The sequence below is a fragment of the Pempheris klunzingeri genome, chromosome 20, assembly GCF_042242105.1.
Source record: "Pempheris klunzingeri isolate RE-2024b chromosome 20, fPemKlu1.hap1, whole genome shotgun sequence".
Classification (NCBI taxonomy): domain Eukaryota; kingdom Metazoa; phylum Chordata; class Actinopteri; order Acropomatiformes; family Pempheridae; genus Pempheris; species Pempheris klunzingeri.
The window spans coordinates 14,505,779-14,524,509 of record NC_092031.1 but is presented as its reverse complement, the minus strand read 5'-3'; the positions used below and the strand labels follow the sequence as shown (position 1 = coordinate 14,524,509).

Below are 18,731 nucleotides of genomic sequence, written 5' to 3'. Positions count from 1 at the left end.
AATCTCTGCGGCCGCTGACTGACATCCATATACATGCAAAAGGCTGGTGCTGGTTTAAGAGACTCAACTATAACCAAGAGGTCCCAACTTTGAACCCTGAAACAACCAGAAGTCCTGTTCAAGTGTCCTCCGGACAAAACAGCTAGAGAGATTAACACATTATTGAAAAAAATCCAAGATAAAAGCAAAAATTTTAATTATTCAGTATGATTCTACTTCTGTGGTCTTTTATTTAACAGCTAACTTTCATCAAGCCTGTTAATGATCTTAACAACCAACCATCAGTGTGATGTTTCCTCTTTATCTGCATGCTGAAAAGCAGAGAAGATCCCCTAAATAATTATCACTTCAAACATTTTGTCTTTCCATGATACTACATCTATCCTCTTGCACTACCCACGTGTGTTTTAAAACCCTTCCCTCTCTTCTCTTTATCCTCCTCCACACGTTCTCTCATATCCTCTATACAATATTCCTGCTCAGCTGAGAGGATGGCTGTTTGTTATAGCAGACTACTCTTTGAAGATCACCCTCTTCAAATTGTGCGGAAATAATACTCCATTAAGCAAAGCAAATTAGTCCTCGGTTTAATTACTAGCTCTGTTCCCGCAGTGCGGATGCGTACGATATTAACTTTATAATCATTTCTTGAACAAATAATTTAAAAACCAATTCACCAGGGACTGGTGAAAGCCAATAAATTGATGTAAAAAGGGACAGTGAAAGAATCTGAATGCTTCATTTGGTAAATAGAAAGCAGGGGAGAGGCCACTTTGGCGTGAATGCAGTTAATTTATCTTGATTAGAAAGGACGTGTATGAGGACTAATGTTAACACATGAGCCAGATGTGTTGCCCCAAATAGATGAAAGAAGCCGAGAGCAAAAAATATAAATGATTGATGGGTGGAGCAGGCATGCAGGCATGAAACTGAAGAGGACAGAATGAATCTAAAAACATCTTCTAATGGTGAGATTATATGACAAGGATGTTTCACCGATATTGTCACTGACAAAAAGTTGATAACAGAGAACAAGGGGGCATCGGCTTATACTCGATGGGGATCTAGATCTGGCTGTGGGGTAAGGAGTTTTGTAAAGGCCTCACCTGGCTGATTAGGTTGAGCAGAGGTTTGCCTTCTGAACCAACCAGGCAGGTCAGGAGCTGCGGTATCCATGCCAACCACTGGATGGGCGGGACTCCAATGCAGTACTTGTCCACGGCATCTGCAAGGGTGTTCTTGTCATCGAAACTGAGAAGCCACAACACCTGCAGATTAAAAGAAAGAAATCAAAAACGTGTGGAAGGGAGAGGTGGAGGGTTAAGACAGGAAGAAACAAACAACAAATTAAATGTAACACACTCTGCCAACTGCTGTAAGACACCAAGCAGCAAGAGGTAAGGTCTCTATCATTAATCAGACCATTGCTGCTTCCCTGGCTCTGGTCACAGCAGGAGAGGGCTTACAGAGCAATGAACGAGTGCATCTTGGCAATCCTTACTATGATCAAAGCTGAGCCAATGTGGAGGTGATCTCTCCTCCCCTGGTGTGCTTGTGTGTGCGTCTACATTATGATGAAGACATTAACCCCACTCAAACCCCTCCAGGCTCTCATCAGCGGCCAACCTGGGTACGCAGATTGTGTATAATTACTGATAATGAGTGGTCATCTCATTTCACCCATGTGGACTAACCACTGCCAAGCCTGCTTGGCAGCACCATGGGGGGTGGGGAGTCACCAGAAAAACATGTAATTGGAATGTGAGGCTGGTTAGCAGCCATTATTAGAGCAAATAGTGACAAAGTAATGCCTAATGTGAACACTAGATGTGGCGAGACCATATTTATTATTTATCAAGCCTGACACATAGAGGTGGCTGGTCTTTTAGATGAGTCTCTCTAATCTGACTCTCCTGTGGCTCTTTAAAAGCAGAGACCCAGCGGGCTGTTTAGTTAAGTTTTAACAATGTCTCACCATTCATCCCTCTTCAGATTATTAAAAATGAATAGAAAAAAATTAAGTGTATTTAATCAAGCCAAAACGTGTCCAGTTTGCAACAATTTTGTTGCATTTTGTGCTGATTTGATGTTGCTGGTTCTTCTTATATTTACGTACCATCTGATCTGAGTGCAGTACGGCAGAGCACAGCAGGTATCAGGGTTTTACCTATTATAAGGGCCTATAGAGGTCTTTCTATGCTAACCTCTGGAGGGGCTGTATTGAATGGGTGGGTGTGTGTCTGTCCAAGCAGGTGGGATGATTATAAGCAAGGAGACCACCTCGTCACCTTCCAGACAGAGCTCACTCAACTGGTAGCTATGGTAGCATTGGTCTGACTGTTAAGAAAAGGTCGGTCCATGTGGAGGGTCATGAGAATGGAGTATCAAGGGAGGCCATTAGTCTGTTAACCCTCAATGCCAGAGGGTGGCCTTCATTCCACCATCGATCTGCCGTGGGAACCCATCCACACTGTCTACCACTGGACTATAATCGATCAAATTACTACTCTCTGCTTGTAACTGTGGCAGAGCCTGAGAGGGGGGGGAAAGAATGCCTTTCTTCTCATCAGCACCAATAATGTATGGGCTGGCTGGCTGGGGTCAGGAAACTAGGGTATTAAAAGTTAGCCTGTCTAAAAAAAAAAAAAAAGGTTTTGAGACTACTGGTTTTATAGAAACAGGGGTCCAGTGTTTGTTTAAGAGCCAACAAACATTAAAACATTCCAACTCATAAATCCTCAACAACTAATGCTAATAAGCCCAAGAAGTCTTCACATTTTGCCAAGCTTTCTTATCACCTTTGCTAGGTATTTGCGCGACTTGCTCTCATTTTGGTGGCGGCAGGCGTGGAGGTAGCAGGTAATGGCGGAGACTCCCAAGTGGAGCTGGCGATCCTTGACGAAGATGTTCTCCAGGTAGTCACCCCACATGGCCCAGGCCTTCACCAGGACATCGTGCATCTGTACCGCTGCTGAAAAGGCCTTGTTGGCCTCCTCTGACCTGGAACAAGATAGGAGGGAAGGTGAAAAGCGTTAGAGAGTGAGACTGAGGTTAGCGCAGAGCTGTCAAGGGAAAGTATGATCGAGTGAAAGAGAAGTCAGACGGGAAAAAAAAGAGATACAAAATAGGGAGGGACACTGAGGAGAGGGGGGAGGGTTGAAAAAGATGGATGGAAGTGTGGAGAGCGGACTTGAAGGAGTGAAAGAAAAGAAGAAAGATGGAGTGTGCAAGAAACAGATTATGATGATCATGCTCTGAATTATGTACTACACATCAATAAGCACCATATTTCATTTGCTGTAATCTTCAAGGCCTTTCCCCTCCGCATTACAGAGTAAGCATTTAACCCAGCATGAATTAATGTCACCAAGGGTTCAGGCTTTTTGCTATACTGTAATATGATATATATATAAAAAAAATATACTGGACCCAACCCTATCATACTGTGCAGATCAATCCATTTAATACTGGGTGACATATGAGATTAACACCTTCCTATTTTATCAGAAATGACAGAGCCGCCGCAAAGTAAGAACCTTAGCGCAATGGCTATATTTATCAGTATACTAATACATTGACCGTGAAGAGCATTGCTACAGCTTAGAGAAATCTGCAGGCTGATAAACTTGAGAATCCTTGAGATTTCTTATCCTGGTACTGCAATCTAGCAGTTACAGTTTGAGTATTCGATTTAGAAACTGTTAGCAGGCGAAGAAATAGACAGGTGAAATCTGGCAGAGCCCCCAAATTTTGACTGCACCATTTATGCTGACAGGGAAATATATTCTGAATCATCAGCTGTTTTCACCACGCCAATTTCTACACACCTTTCAGCCTTTGATTAATAAATAGGATGCAAGAGGCACCCGAGACGCACTATCCTGCAGTCAAAACATTGAGACGGGCCTGTCAATGAAAAAGCCTTACTGAGCTACGGTTGGTAAATGTACCTCCATTTTGGGAATGTTTCCAAAACTACACTCCCGCTTAGTTACAGTGAAATGTCTCCCAAGCCAATCAATTAAAATGTGTTATTATAAAAGGCATTTTGGCATGTGATTAAGAAATGGGAGCTTGATTGCTATGGGAGTCAGAGCCGAAGACCCTCCAGTAATACTTAATGGGGTTGCCTCAGTCACTTTGCCAGTGTTAAAGTACATTAACAGTTTCTACTACGCGGCTCAACAGGAGCACAGGCACCCAACAGACTGTCAAATCTCTGACACCCGTTTAATTGAATGATCCCAAAATCCTTAGCACATGTGGTTGCACATACACACGCACACACAAAGCCTCTCTCAACCCCTAACCCCCACTCTGCTGTTAATTCTCCCCCGGTGTGGGGGAAACTTAATGATTGCAATAAACCCTGCTGAGGTGGAGGCAAGTTCTGCTGATCCCAGAGATTCCTGCAAATTGCCTCAAGTTAATTATTGAGCTGCATATACATTTAATAAGCCTCCCTCAATTTGTCTTTCACCCCTCAGGACGCCATGTCACGTCAAAGATGACGGGCGAAAAGGGGTTGCTGCAGGGGTGTTAAAGAGGGTGGCTGTGGGTGTGTACGGCCCTGCAAAGCATGGAGAGAGCTGTTGTATGCACCACAGGCAACCCCTGCAGCCAAAAACACATCACTGACACTGTCACAAACTGATGACACAGATGTACATTTACATCCAAGCCACGTCACGGAGGTAACCTGGTAACATGATCTCAGAGGTGCGTTAGCTTGAGGGAAGGAGCACTGATTAGACTGCCACGTCCTGACAGGGTAAAACACCCACACAGAGTTAAGGGATCACTTACACAGTTTGAGGACAATGTGATAATGAACAAAGGGAATACAGGGGCAAACACAGGATGGATTTGGATTGTAAAAAAAAAAAAAATAGCTAATCTAAAGTTGGCTACAGAATGGAAACTCTTCTCCAAAGCTAGAAAGGTAGTGAAAGAGCAGGCGGCTGGGGCACTGATGGACTTACTTGTTGATCTGAGCCAAGAACATGCCCTTTAGGGCGTAGAACTCAGCCGTCATCTCCTTGGTGAAGTACTTCAGGTTGGTTGACTCTATCACCTCCAAACCCTAAAACACAGGGACGTGAACAGCACAGGTTTAACTTCAAACTAAACTGCAGTGAAAAAAAAACAACCTTTCATCTATGCTGGGGAGAATAGCGAAGAAGATACCACGACATTTGTTACTCGATACCACGTTTTAGACAGGACCATAATCACAGGTGAAAAACAAACAAACTGCTCGGTGTTCATTAAGAAGTAAGAAAAGAGGTTTTAGGGGAACTAAACTTCCATTATGGTGAGCCTCTGATTAGGTGTCCCCTATGCACTGCTGTGACAAACGATGTGTAGCGGGAGAGAGAGACAGAGAGAACCAGAGGAGATGAGATAGAAGAGAGAAAGAAAGAGAGAGAAGAGTGTCTACTGGCACTTTTAATGACTTGTGGTGTGCTGAACTGCTTCTATTAATCAGAGCACTTCATGGGCTTAAGAGGAAGCTCCTGAGTTACACTCTCTTATAAGTCTCCCTGCTATAACTTGTCACCTAGAGCCGTCCCCAACACTTCTCGCTCTTACTACTTTTCCCACTCAAAGTACCACTAACTACGCCTCCAGCTACTACGAACACAAATCAACCCAAGTACTTGAATCACACTAAACACACCAAAATGTGTTGTTCTTCAGCAGAGGCTGGGTTATTTCAAATTGGAGCACGCTTTACCACAGTGAAAATCTCTTGCAGCTGTGCTGCATTATGGTGCAGGTGTTACATGGGCACAGTTATTTATCATGATTTGATCACACAGAATTAGACTGTACAAACTAAATGATTTTTCTTTCTAGAGATTGATTTTGTCAAGAGTTACTTACAAGCTGAAATAAAAATATCAGTTTGTGCCAATAAAACCACGAGTTACTTTTAACAAACTAACTTGTTAATAGAGTGACATTTGTAATGTCACTGTGTGACTATTGTTTATGGTGATTCCACACTTATATTCAGTGCAAGTTCTCATTTTCTGAAAAAAATGTATTAATCAGAAAAGCATTATAGAAATAGGGGCAAAATTAAAGGTAAGGTAAGTTAATGACTACATATGCACCCATATTTGGTGCAATGTTCAAATAAATAAGTATCAGTGATTCTCTCATTTGAAATATATTATAGGAATAGGAACCATATTCCATCCTACCTGCATGCACTCATTCTTGCCCATGACACCAGCCAGCTGCAAATAACATTTGACCTGCTGTCTGATCTTCTGGAAGCAGTCAACAATGGGCACTGTGGGGATGGTATGGATACGACTCAGGATGTCCAGAGCCACATTCACCAAACCCTGAGGAAACAACAGCGTGACGTAGTTGGTTAAAATAATAAAAGGTTGAAGACAAACAAATGTTGAACTTAATGTTGTTTACTGATTCAAAAATGTATCTGATTAAAAAAGGCTGAACCAGTACCTGTTTGCGTCCAATCTTGCCATACTGAATGATAGCAGAAGCTGAGGCATGAACTCCCAACATGGCATTGTTGTTGTTTGGATCGTGCTGTGCGTTTGTCTCATATGCCGTGACTATGGCTGTGGACAGAGACAAAACAGTAATTAACACGGCTTTTCTCTTAATGCAAATGGAATATTTGAAGACGTAAGCAAAAAGAGGAGAGCTTGGAGCAGTATGAACACTGGGGATCTCCTAGCACTCTAAAACTCAAGCTGTCATAATGCAGAGGAGGGCACTGGGGACACTAAACGTATTGAACAGTAAATGGGCCATAGCGATGAATTTCATCTAGAAAATTCCATTTCACTTTAACATAAGTTTGAAGGCTGTCACGTATAAATGAAGTAGATTTTATTGGCGTGGCGCTGCAGAACCAGTGCTATCATTATTTCAGCACCTCACAGTGCGGGTTGGAGCTCAAGTTGCTTGAGACATCACATTTTGCAGTGGCTGCCTCTCTGAATGGTTTCAAAGTCACCGCGGGAGAGAGCTGAGCACTGAGCTAGGTAAATATGTGTGTGTGTCTCTGAGTGTGTGGTGTGTGTTCTGTCCTGCAGTGAGAGAGAGAGTGCTTTAGCATGCTGACATTTGGAAATGTACAGAGACCCTGAGGGGGTTCTGCACATTGTGGTCTTTTAAAGAAGACCCCTTCCTGGAACTACCAGAAACCTAAGCAGCTGCGTGTCTGTATGAGACTGGTACCCTGCAAAAGAAAAATTGTAGCATGTACTATCATGTTTAGAGTGTGTCGTACCCTGGTAGTGGTGCTGGCGCCACATGAAGATGCTGCTCCAGTGGGACAGGTCATCAGAAACAATGGGCAGTCGATTCCTCCAGGTTTTCACCACAGTCTTCATATCGTGGAGGCTGGTGTTTCGGCCAAGGTTAGCCGGCTGAAGCCCTGCATTAATTTGGGCCGCTTCTTGCAGCTCGATGATCTGCTGCGCCGCCTGGGGATAAATTATAAGTAAAAATTCACTCTTGGCCTTTTTCTTTATCTTACTTACAGTATCTTGAGTATTTTGACCAGGCTTACTCAACTCACTGAGTCTAACTTTTAGCATTCATGGAGCATGCAAGGTGGCAGATCTGAAGCAGCAGCCTGATGCTTATCATGCTCGCAATGGCTAATTTTTGTGTTTACAGTTAACATTTTGTGTTCCCAGGCCTGCTCCACAGTCTGTTTCAAAAATGTGGTCCAGACAGTATACCAGCTGCACTTAATCTTGTTAATATTCTGTCTACACATCTCACCAAATTTATGCTGCTAGCCAAATTTCCCTCTTAGTTTGCACTGCATTACACACATGGTGTCCATCTGTCGCCATTCAATGACTGTCACTTTTTTTAAGTTCAAGAAATCTCATATAAATTGTTTGTTTTCTTTTTGTGTTCTAATGATGATCCAGAACCAAACAGTTTTAAGCTTTGCTTGCTTTAGGGTGTTTTGACATGTATACTAAGATTTTTTAGTGCAGCAAGCCATGAAAAATGTGCATTTCTGCTTCATCTCTATTCCATTATTTCTTGTTGTCTTTAGCGTGTGGTGTGCCACACAATGAAGCAGAATATCCCTAAAATATCTAAATGAATTGAGTGAAAAGAAAGGAAGAGGAGGAGGATCGGAAAAAGAGTAAGAAGATAGGGTGAAAACAACAGAGTGGATATGGAGTGTTTGGAGACAATATCTTAGTCGAGAGGTAGAAAAATAGTGTGGGAGAACAAGGATCAGCAGATAAATGGAAGGAACAAGAGGAAAGGTGATGCTAAGGAAGAGAGAGTATGAGACTGCTGCATTAATGGAAATAAAAGCTCTGTGTGAGACTATAAGGCAAAAGCATCAAAAGTAAAAACATATAAAACTCAGTAAAGTGCAGATCTTCGCCAGGCAATCCTCCTGCTAACCATAACCTGCCCTAACGCTATAACCACTGTAAGCTTTACTTGTTTAATCTTTATCATTACAACCTTTGGTCCTCCTGCAGTGTTTGTAATCATAGAGTCAAGCTGTAAACACTGTATCCTATAACCATTTCAATTAAACTGTCAATAAAACAGCAAAAAAAAAAACTTGCAGTGAAGATGGTGGTGAAGATAATGGAAACGGGGATTTATTCATGTTGTTTCTCGCATAACTTCAGTGGATCATAATATATTTGGGCATGGAATCTGTAGATGATCCAGTTAAAAAAAAAAGACCAAACTTTTCTATGGATGTCAGTTTTTGAGCGACTACAAAGGCAAAACTGTGGCCTGCAACAGGCTAGGTAAGGCTTGTTTTTAGCGTAGCCGAATGCCTTTTGCTCTGTGACCTGAAACTGAAGTTGCTGTTGATGACTTGTGGCCCCTCCTAGCTGGTTAAGAGGAGCGTGGAGTCAGCAATCTATGATGGTACAAAACAGTCAACGAAATAGGTTTTTCAAAACTTGTCAGTCACTGCAGCTGTGAGGGGTCATTCAGCATTCTGGCATAGGTGTGCACAAAATATATTTGGCTAATCTGCCCAGTATTTTTTTAGATTAACCGCAATAGACAGCAACGTACTTACACACTCACAATCACACACACAAACGCACGATTCCCTCAAGGCTGAAACCTTGCAGAGATAACGAAGTAGACCGATATTTATAAGAAAAAGAAAACTGTTAGGGTATTGACAGATATGACGACAGAAGAGGGCTGTCCTCCTCTAGGTCACTGGTTTAACAATCCCAGGGGCTGAAAGCCTCCACAAACGAGCTGGATCGAAGTGACCCAACACATTTATCTCTTTGGACAGCTAGACCTAAAGATCTCTAACACAGCTCTGAAAAAAGCAACGTCTTCTCATGGCAAAACATTAACACGCATTACTGTTAATTTTTGACACAATTTGATTTGGATTTCTGGAATAATTGGTTGAAGAAACAAAAATACCTTCTACCAAAAATATATTCTAGCAATATTCATTTTAATAGCGCCAAAATAATTTTGCAGGGAAAAATCATGATGTCTTCCTAAATTGCATCAATAGATAATCTGGTCTGATGTGGCGCAGAAAAAAGGACAAGGAGATGGGAAAATGTGAAAATGATAAGCGAGGGCTTCTATCTCATTCTGTGAAAAAAGCCTCATTGATTGGCCCAAAGCCGCTTTGTGAACATATAATCAATCATTCCATTATAACTACTCATCAATCAATATTAATGCCAAGTCTCGTAATCGATAGTGTGGGTGATAATCCATTGATCGCCAGTCACTGCTAAGAGCTGGGATTTGATGATAACTTGATTCAAATGGTATTTGAACTCTACTGTATTTGCAGAGTCTGGGCTTCTCATTCTCCAAGGCTCATGGAGTCGTGAATATGAGATATAGAGTTTGGAATGGAGATTTACAACAGGCCGCTTGGCTGGGTAGAGGAATAAATAGCTTGTTTTCCCTCGGCTAGGGTAAATAATTGGACCGCACACATGTGAGCACACTCACAACAAAACACACACATGCACCACACACACACACATGCACCACACACACACACACACAATAACAAAGAACATAGTCAACCAATTCAAATACCCATTTTGAAATGATAAATGTAGTGAATCAGAGCTGTGCTGAAGACTTAACCTCCGCGCTCCGAAATCAAATCTCCCAAAACAAAATAAATTAGGCAATACAATATTTTTCACAATTATCTGTTAATATCAGCTGATGGCCCATTTCTAACCTTCATTCAGACCGTCCCATTCATCATGTAAATGTAATTCTGCTGCAGGTATTTAATCAAATGGTATCTGATGGCAGGGAAGTAATTACAGCCATTCTAAACCAACTCTCTTTCTCCCCGTGTCCACCCATTCTGTTCACTCTCTACCTTTTTCAATTTCCATCACCTTAGTCTCCCTTCTTTTCTCCTTTTTCATCTTTGCACCTGTCTGTTGTAATCTCTCATGGCAAAATCAAAGAGGCTTAAAGGTTTTTTGATTACAAAATGGAGTGAGTGTGTGAGATTGGGGCCGTTATCAGCGTTACTCAACAACATACCATCTCAGGGCTTCTGATGATCTCTTGACATGCGTCTCTTTAAGTGCTTATCACAATAAACTGATTTCCCGTCAAAAAAAAAAAGCAAACCTCTTCATGAGTTTTGTATACTGACCTGTAGCAGCGGCGTGTGTACGTGGGAAACGATATGAGGCAGCCTCCTCCACTCGCGGATGGCCAGGCTGGAGGCCATCTCCACCAGCCGCTCTATAAAGTTGAGCTGCTGCTCCTCTGGGTGGCAGATGGCCAGGTAGCCACGGTGCATGTTCACCTTCCACGCCATCTCCTTAGGACAGCTCAGCTCCACCTGGAATTCATACATAATAGTCAATTTCCATATTTAAACACAAAAGACTTGCTGCAATATTGAGTTACCTATGATTATTTTCTAATTAGATTTATTGAAGGGTAATAGGTAGGCAATGATTAGCATTTTTAAGATCATTATTAACACTATCAAAATAATTTACCTTGGTGTAACTACAATAAAAATAATAGTCATGGTCTGGTCTTTGCAATAGTTTTAAAATCAGTAAGAGATGAAGATGTATTCAGGTCCATTACTTAAGCAAATGCACTACTACCTCACTTTGAAAATACTCCACGACAGGTAAAAGTTCTGCATTCTATACTTTACTAGGGTAAAAGTATGTAAGTGTTAAGACAAAATAAACTTTACATACTCATCATGCAGTGAAATGGTTCCCATCAGTGTTTTCCCATTACATCTGATGTTTATGAATTAATATTACTGCTGCATTACTGTGTACTGTTACTTCTGGCGCATCACGATCTATAAAATCATCATACGTTTGTAGCTTCACTGTCCCAAAAGAACCACAGATCTCTAAAAGGTCAATTTTCCGGGTGCTTAAAAAAAAAAAAAAAACGTCCTGTTTACAATTTCTCAAAAAAACAAACAATACGTTTTATTGGTGACCTACTCAGTTTCCCCGAGACCCACAAATATGACCACCTGTGAGTCAATATCACTGAGTAATAATACTGTGTACATATGTTTCCCTTAGTGCACCTGTTGGGAAAAAAAAAAACAAGACCCAACACCTAACAAGTTACTGATGTTAGAATTCAACATCTACAACATGTAGGTTTTTGAAAGCAAAACACCAGTTTGTACAGTCATTTTTCATTTGGGAACAACTGACTGACTCCCTGACAGACAGCAGCTGTTAGCTGAAGCTAAAAAAAAAATACTTAAATAAATTTGGAAATGATGACATTCTCTAGAAACAGATACACAGTGGGTGTATGTGGCATACTGTTTTTCTCTGTGTGTGTGTGTGTGTGTGTGTTTGTCCCTATGATGTCAAGCAGAATAGCGCACACCCTTCACAGCACTGCGAGTGTGGCAGTTTTAATTAAATGTAAACATCCAAGGGGAAAGGGCCTATGACACTTTCCTTGAATAATTTAGTACTTGGACAAATACACAACAATACTGTTCCCAATTCATTTTGTGAATGTTTCAGCAGGACTTTTGCACTAATGACTAATCAACCTGACGAGTCTGACACGGAGGCGGAGGAGAGGAAAAGGCCCTGCTATTGATTAAAATGCTGAGTGCATTAACACTAAAAAAAACAATAGCCCAGGGAAGCCTGCTACGTCAAACCTGTAGTTTTGCCATTGCGTGTTTATGCGGACAGAAAGACAGAATGAGAGAAGACCAAGAAGAGGAAGAGTGAAAAGAGCAAGAGAATGAGAAAAGCTAGGTGTGTATTTGTGTAAGTGTTTCCAATGTTGGAGAAAATTACAGTGATCGGTCAAAGCGCACTTATCAGAGGTGACACTTGATGAATATCCTGGAGACAGGGCCGCCCTTATCAAGAGCCAGCTTTAATTGAAAGCGGGGACATTTGGACTTCGCCTCTGAGGTGGTGAGCGGCGGCCAGGCAGGCAACTGAAAGCCTTGCTCCTCTCCTCCACCATAAAACAAATCACCCTGCAGCAGATGCCGGGGTAATTATTCACACACGCAGCTGTCGTAAATATTAGCCGCTAAAACCAGAGCTGCAGAGCAAGGGATGAAGAGATGGAGGTGGAAGTGGAGAGGGTAGTAATAACTAAAAGAAAACCAACTAAAGAGGAGAAGTTGGATAAGTAAAAGACGAAACAAAGAGAAATGGGTACACGGAGGAAAGAAGGAATCAAACACAGAGGAGGGGATACAGCAGAGTTGGTGCTGCCATCCGGACAATTTAATTAGGTGTCACCTTAGGACAGAGCAGCTCAATGGATTGGTTCCAAGTCTCCTTGAGAGAGCAAAGCAGGAGTATTTGTTATATGTCAGGTGCTATCACACGCTCGCCACCCGTCTACACTTTGTTTTAGGAAACATGAGGCCAATAAATTAACAGTCCAAACAGCTGAACAGCATTTCCACCGCTTTACGGGCAGCTCGCTCATTCTCCCCCGGAGTGTGGGCTTGTGAAGGGGCCGGACAGTCCCTATATCAACTTACTGTGCTTCACACCGACATGAGGCCTGGGCTTAATATACAGCACTGTATCGGAAACCAGGAATAAAATGAAAAAAAGGAGACTTGAGTCTCTGGTTCACTGGGTTCAAACGTAGAGGCTCCACTGCGTCTGTGATCGGGTTAGTGAGAACTTATGGCAATACTTTCTGTTTCTGTCAAACTGTTAGGGCTTTTATTGCAACTTTTTGGAGACAGTGAGAGTGCACACGTGTGTGGATGTGTGTTTATGCGTGTAGAAATCCATACATGAATACATTTTTACATGGTGCCTGCGCAGCCCTCACCTGTACCAAAGCCTCCTTCATGGCAGCCCAATTGGAAACCCTCCAAGCACACTCGAGCATGAGATAAGGGTTTGAATGGCCTTTAGATTGGCCATATTCTGTCAGCGGTTCCCACTGGTTCAATTCCTTGGAACAGCTGGACATGAAGACAAGGCAGATGAAAAGTTTAGGCGACTTTAAACAGTTTATGGTTTTAAATGTGCTACAGCTGTGCTTATAAAGATTTTAGCAATACGATTCATCCTTTTTATTAGTCCAATTCACAGTGCGTCATTTGGAGCCGTCACTGTGGGAGGGTTGCCTGGCTAAAAATTCACTCCTTATCATTTTAGTTCTCTAAAATACCTTCTGGGTTTTTCACATTTGCCTAGGCCCCTTGGGGTTTCTAAGTCTCACTTGTACAGTTGCGAGTTTCCTTTTAATTTAATGAGTGATTTGCATGGTAAAATACCCCCAAAGCGGAGGGTAGAATACACTTAATATTTGATCGTATGCAAAATACCGCCGTTATTTTTTTTTTTTGTTAAACAAGCAGACATACAGCAAGGAAGGCATGTCGGTCAATTCAATTTGTGTGTGTATTATATTCTTCAAATATTGTGGTTTTTAGGTATCCTGCTGTATACTTTGTGTGATCAATAAAATAAAAGTATGAAATATTTGTGAGCCTTAACGGTTGTCCAAGAGGAAATGTGTACAATGTATTAAATTAAGGATTAAATGAATTTAAAATGGCTGAACGCCTGAAATCGGGCCCTAGCCTGAGAACTTCAAGCCCTGGGCATTAAAGTAAAAATCCACTATGGTTTTGTGTTCTGCAGACAGTCATGTGTAAGACAGACTGCCCTCTAGGATAACAGCATCTCTTCTGTTTCAGAAATCTTACCGTATCCAGTGGTCCTCCCAGAGCTGGTACTCCGGGAAGATGGCTGGGGAGACGTTGCTCCTCTCATGCTCTTTTCTAGCCTTCTCCATTGCTTTCTCGTAGCTTTCTTGGGCCTGAACAGACACGTGACATTTTTAGTACAGGGTTTTTGAAAGTAATAAAATGATCATCAGTGCAACATGCTGCTGCAACATTTTGACTGTCCTCACTCATATAAATGAGGTAGGAAAAAATATGACACCTCAGTAAAATGCAACACAATTTCCCCGCACCACAAATTACAGCCTCCAATTTGACCATAAAGGTCAATAACACCTTCATGGAGGTAGGATTTATTTGCAAGACGGTGAACCCAATAACCTGGAGACAGTGTATACTAAGTAAGGTTATACATAAACTTTGCAATGGCCTTTCACGCTTTCTCTCACCTGTTCAAAGAAACCATGCTGCTCATAGGCGATGGCTGTGGCGGTCTCAGGAAACTTGCACCTCTTTTGCCACAGGCCGGCCCACATGTCCTCCTCCTGGAGCAGAGAGTAGAGCTCTGCTAAGGAGTCCAGAATCTCCTACGGAGAAAAAGAACAAAATGTGAATGGCAGCACAACAAATTAGAAAATTAGAATAACTGTAAATTGAATGGGACCAGCTTTACAAATGAGTCCAATAAGTTCAAAAAAGATAAGCAGCATGTTTAGACACTTTAAACATGAGGCTGCAACACACAAAACAAATATATCTCCAGATCCTCCACTGTGGATGAATAAAAAGTAGCAGTGGCAGTTTTACACTAACTCTAACAGATTTCTTTAGTCTGTTGAGGGCCTATTTTGTTTAGAGGCTTTCCTTTCCTGACAAAGTCCTGGAGGACACACTACATTGAAAGATTGTCAATTGTCAAAATTACTAAAGGTCATAAAAGAAATATTGCCAATTCAAAGATAACATATGTTACCTGTTGAGGTGGTGTGATGCTCTCCTGCTCATAGAACTCTGTGCTTTGCTTGGGTTTGCTGTGCAGGCTGAGGCCCTTTTCAAAGGCCTGCTGCTCCAACATTAGAGTGGAGCGTAGCCAGAGGTTGTGCGTCTTGCCCAAGTACTTGAGCACACAAGGACGGATGGGAATAGGAGGCACACACTGGGACATGGCCTCCACAAAGCAGTTTAGGGCACTGGGCTGGCAGTCCCTCTGGGCCTGGTGGCTGCCACTGCACAGGAAGGGACTCATTTCTCCTGACAAAGCCTGTGGAGGGGAAGGAGAGCTCATCAACTACCCAGTTTCACTTAAGCGGCAGTGCACTGATACAGCATATTGATAAAGGCATTCTGTTGCATGTACGTGGTGCAACATGATGCCTTTTCCAGTAAAACAGAGCTGTTAAAAACAGGAAAAGAGAAGTAAAAGAAAACAGGTAAGATGGCCGAGGAGAAAATAATAGACGGTATGCATGCTTCTTGTGTATTCAGACCCCAAGAAACGTGATCAAGAAGTCATCGGAAGTCGGTTCTTTTCCTACAGAAATCAGTGTCATATGTTGTGATTTTATATACACATATGTACAAATAGCCAATATGGAATATAAATAGATTGAATATGAATATCATGAAAGTGAAAACAACCACTTCATATTCAGCCCAGTCATATTCATGTTCATTTTGAATTGATGCAAACTATTTAGGACTTGTACTTTCAAGGTAATGCAAAAACTGTGAAAAAAAAACGTGTTATTTGTTTGTTTGAAGGGCCATTCTGAGTAATCAGAGCCTCTCAGAATAACGTTTGAGCATGACTTCAGAGTTAGTGCACTGATAATCATGACTGACACACACTCAGAAAATGATGTATTGGTAATGAACATCATTTTCACTGCCCACTGACAGCATGGAATAATTAATCCCTTGATGGTCACTTTAATTAGGCTGGTGGTAAAGAAGGCCAATATGTGAACAGAAGTAAATTTCTTCCTAAGAAGATTTTGCTTTTCTGTCATTCCTATGTAATAATCAGCACTGAGCTGATGGTGTAATGGTGGCATGAAAGGCTCAGCTAAGGCAGGCATCAGAATTGACGTGTGACATATCTGTGACTTCATGCCTGTCGCCGAAGAAAATCTTTTTGAGGCAATCTTTCTATTGATTGCATTTTTTTAAGGGCTCAATCACTTCAAATCAGGGCCTTTCAACGAGTCTCCAAATACTCTATATGCATCTGGTTCGTTAAACTCATTACAGCTTTCCTCCCTCAGCTTTCTCGTTTCCATATTTAGCATAAATGACTCTGTCCTCATTAAGTGGAATTGCACGTTTTAAGACAGAAATGGGATGGCCAAGGTCAAAGTTACTGTCTGCTTGCTAACGTCACTGATAAGATAGAGAAAAGCAAGCAGGGAGTGGATGAGAGAGAGAGAGTGTGTGTGTGTGTGTGTGTGTGTGTGTGTGTGTGTGTGTGTGTGTGTGTGTGTGTGTGTGTGTGTGTGTGTGTGTGTGTGTGTGTGTGTGTGTGTGTGCATACTTGCATGTTCGCAAACAAATAGGCAAAGTCAAAAATATTGGGGATGGGAGTAGAGATAAGCGTGTATCTGTGATTACGTTATATATTCTGAAAGAGACGTAACGGTCATTTTGGATTTTTCAACCAAGGGACGCATTATGAATTTTAAGGAGTGGTGGGAAAGATCACCAGGCAGGTGACAAAGAAACATGCATTTATTTCCCTTTCTGAATAAAAAAAAAACAAAAAAAAAAAACACAGGCATACTTCTATCATACTCCTGACAACACTAAATTATACTGCATATACAACTGAAGGTACACAGCTCTGTGCTTCTCTGCTCTGGGTGTGACTAGACAGAGGCCAGAAAGTTCTACTCACATGCTGCTGTCTGTCTGAGAGGATCTTCCAGAGGCGAGGGAACAGCTGGACCCAGGTCCTCTCAGCCAGCGGGGTGGAGATGTGACAAAGCTGGACCAGAGCGTTCAGAAGTGCCCCCGTCTAACGCAGAGAAGAGAAAAATGACAGCTGCTGGCTCAGCAAGGCAGTGGTTGTTAATACTTGTCTTCGGGGCTCATGAGTATTGCTGATTTACTATCCTACTGGGTGCTTAATGGTATTCGACTGATGTCCCAGGACAAAATCAGTTCCTGATTTTATAGCTACAATAAAAATCAGCAGGACTCTGGATCATGAAAAACTTCTGGACAATATAGATGAGGAAATATATGAAGAAGTTCAACATCTCCAACCAGTAGCAGCCCCAGGGTAATTAGGGTAATTTTGAAAATGTTTCAACTCAATGGTTGAATATTTCATTCCTCCCAGCATTGTCAAAATCAACCTCTCCGTACACTGTGAAGACAGTACATGCTGGTTTCAGAAGGATCAGCCTTACCTTGACCTCCCGTAGTGAGTCAAGAAACTTGTCATGGCGATTTGTGAGCATGTGCAGTTGGTTGCCTGCATCTCGCTCAGCCTGGTCCTTGCTCTTGGGGATGGCTGTCTGGTCACCAGGTGCTAACTCGATGTCTATCTCCACATCCTGCCAGAGACCACAAGAGAACAGAAGAAAACAATCATCTGTTTAGAGAGCTTTGACATTTAGTCTTCACGTTGGAAACCATGCTGTTTTTAAAGGGCAATATGTGACATTAACAGCTTCTGCGAAATAGGTGACGAATGAGAGCAGAGACTAATTTTTGAGACAAAGAGTGTATAAGCCAAGAATCAAGGCTTTTATTTTTTCTTTCTAAGGACCACAGTATGTAACACACTCCTAATGGGATAATGTGCTATAATATGTGAGAAAGCATGTCTCTTGGCGCATTGTTGTGTGTGTGTGTGTGTGTGTGTCTGTTCGCATGTCCCACCTCCTCCTTGGTCTCACTGTTCTCTCTCTCACGTGGCTCTTGCTTGACATGCGTTGCCATGGCGAAGGCGGCACGGTCATGGCTGTCAGCCAGGTTGATGACGTTAGTGATAGACGGCAGCATGGATCCCTGGCAGCTGGTGCCGATGATGGTGTTTCGTTCACACACTGCCAGCAGCAGCTAACAAGCACGCACACACAAACACACACACACACACACACACATACGCCAACAGGTGCAAAATACAAACCAATCAGTGACAGTAAATGACATGACAAGTGATGGGCCTGGCTAGCTGAAAAGAATAAAACCTTGCTTTATGAGTCAACAACTGGTTATTTTTAATGCTGGATACAAGACCAGAAAGGCCTAGTGAAAGATCAAAAGCAGCTCTGTGTGTACCTCTATGCACTGCTTGATCCAGAAGTGGCTGCCCATGGCCTCCCAGTTCTGAGAGCAGCAGATGTAGAGCAGCCTCTCATAGACACGCCGCTTCATGGAGGCGTCAAACACCTCAAAGAACTTGGCTCTGATCAGTGGCTGAGTGCAGCGAAGCCCTGAGAGGAAGGCTGGCTCCAACTTGGATGTGATGTCACTTCCTGAAAGGCTCTCATCCCTGAGTAATGAGATGGACAAAACATTTATTTGACAC

The 18,731-nt window shown here is 42.2% G+C and overlaps 1 protein-coding gene across 1 annotated transcript in view; it reads right to left on the bottom strand.

The window, feature by feature from the left end:
• trrap (transformation/transcription domain-associated protein) overlaps positions 1-18,731 on the bottom strand; it is an 80,248-nt gene that overhangs the window by 18,503 nt on the left and 43,014 nt on the right. The window contains exons 49-63 of the mRNA XM_070851539.1: positions 18,482-18,695; positions 18,080-18,259; positions 17,605-17,751; positions 17,088-17,207; positions 15,171-15,458; positions 14,647-14,784; positions 14,219-14,331; positions 13,333-13,468; positions 10,664-10,855; positions 7,277-7,472; positions 6,481-6,599; positions 6,210-6,356; positions 4,983-5,083; positions 2,799-3,000; positions 1,107-1,268 (exon numbers count right to left, since the gene is read on the bottom strand). Of these exons, the coding sequence (XP_070707640.1) occupies positions 1,107-1,268; positions 2,799-3,000; positions 4,983-5,083; positions 6,210-6,356; positions 6,481-6,599; positions 7,277-7,472; positions 10,664-10,855; positions 13,333-13,468; positions 14,219-14,331; positions 14,647-14,784; positions 15,171-15,458; positions 17,088-17,207; positions 17,605-17,751; positions 18,080-18,259; positions 18,482-18,695 (2,455 nt within the window). The remainder of the gene's footprint in view (positions 1-1,106; positions 1,269-2,798; positions 3,001-4,982; positions 5,084-6,209; positions 6,357-6,480; positions 6,600-7,276; positions 7,473-10,663; positions 10,856-13,332; positions 13,469-14,218; positions 14,332-14,646; positions 14,785-15,170; positions 15,459-17,087; positions 17,208-17,604; positions 17,752-18,079; positions 18,260-18,481; positions 18,696-18,731) is intronic.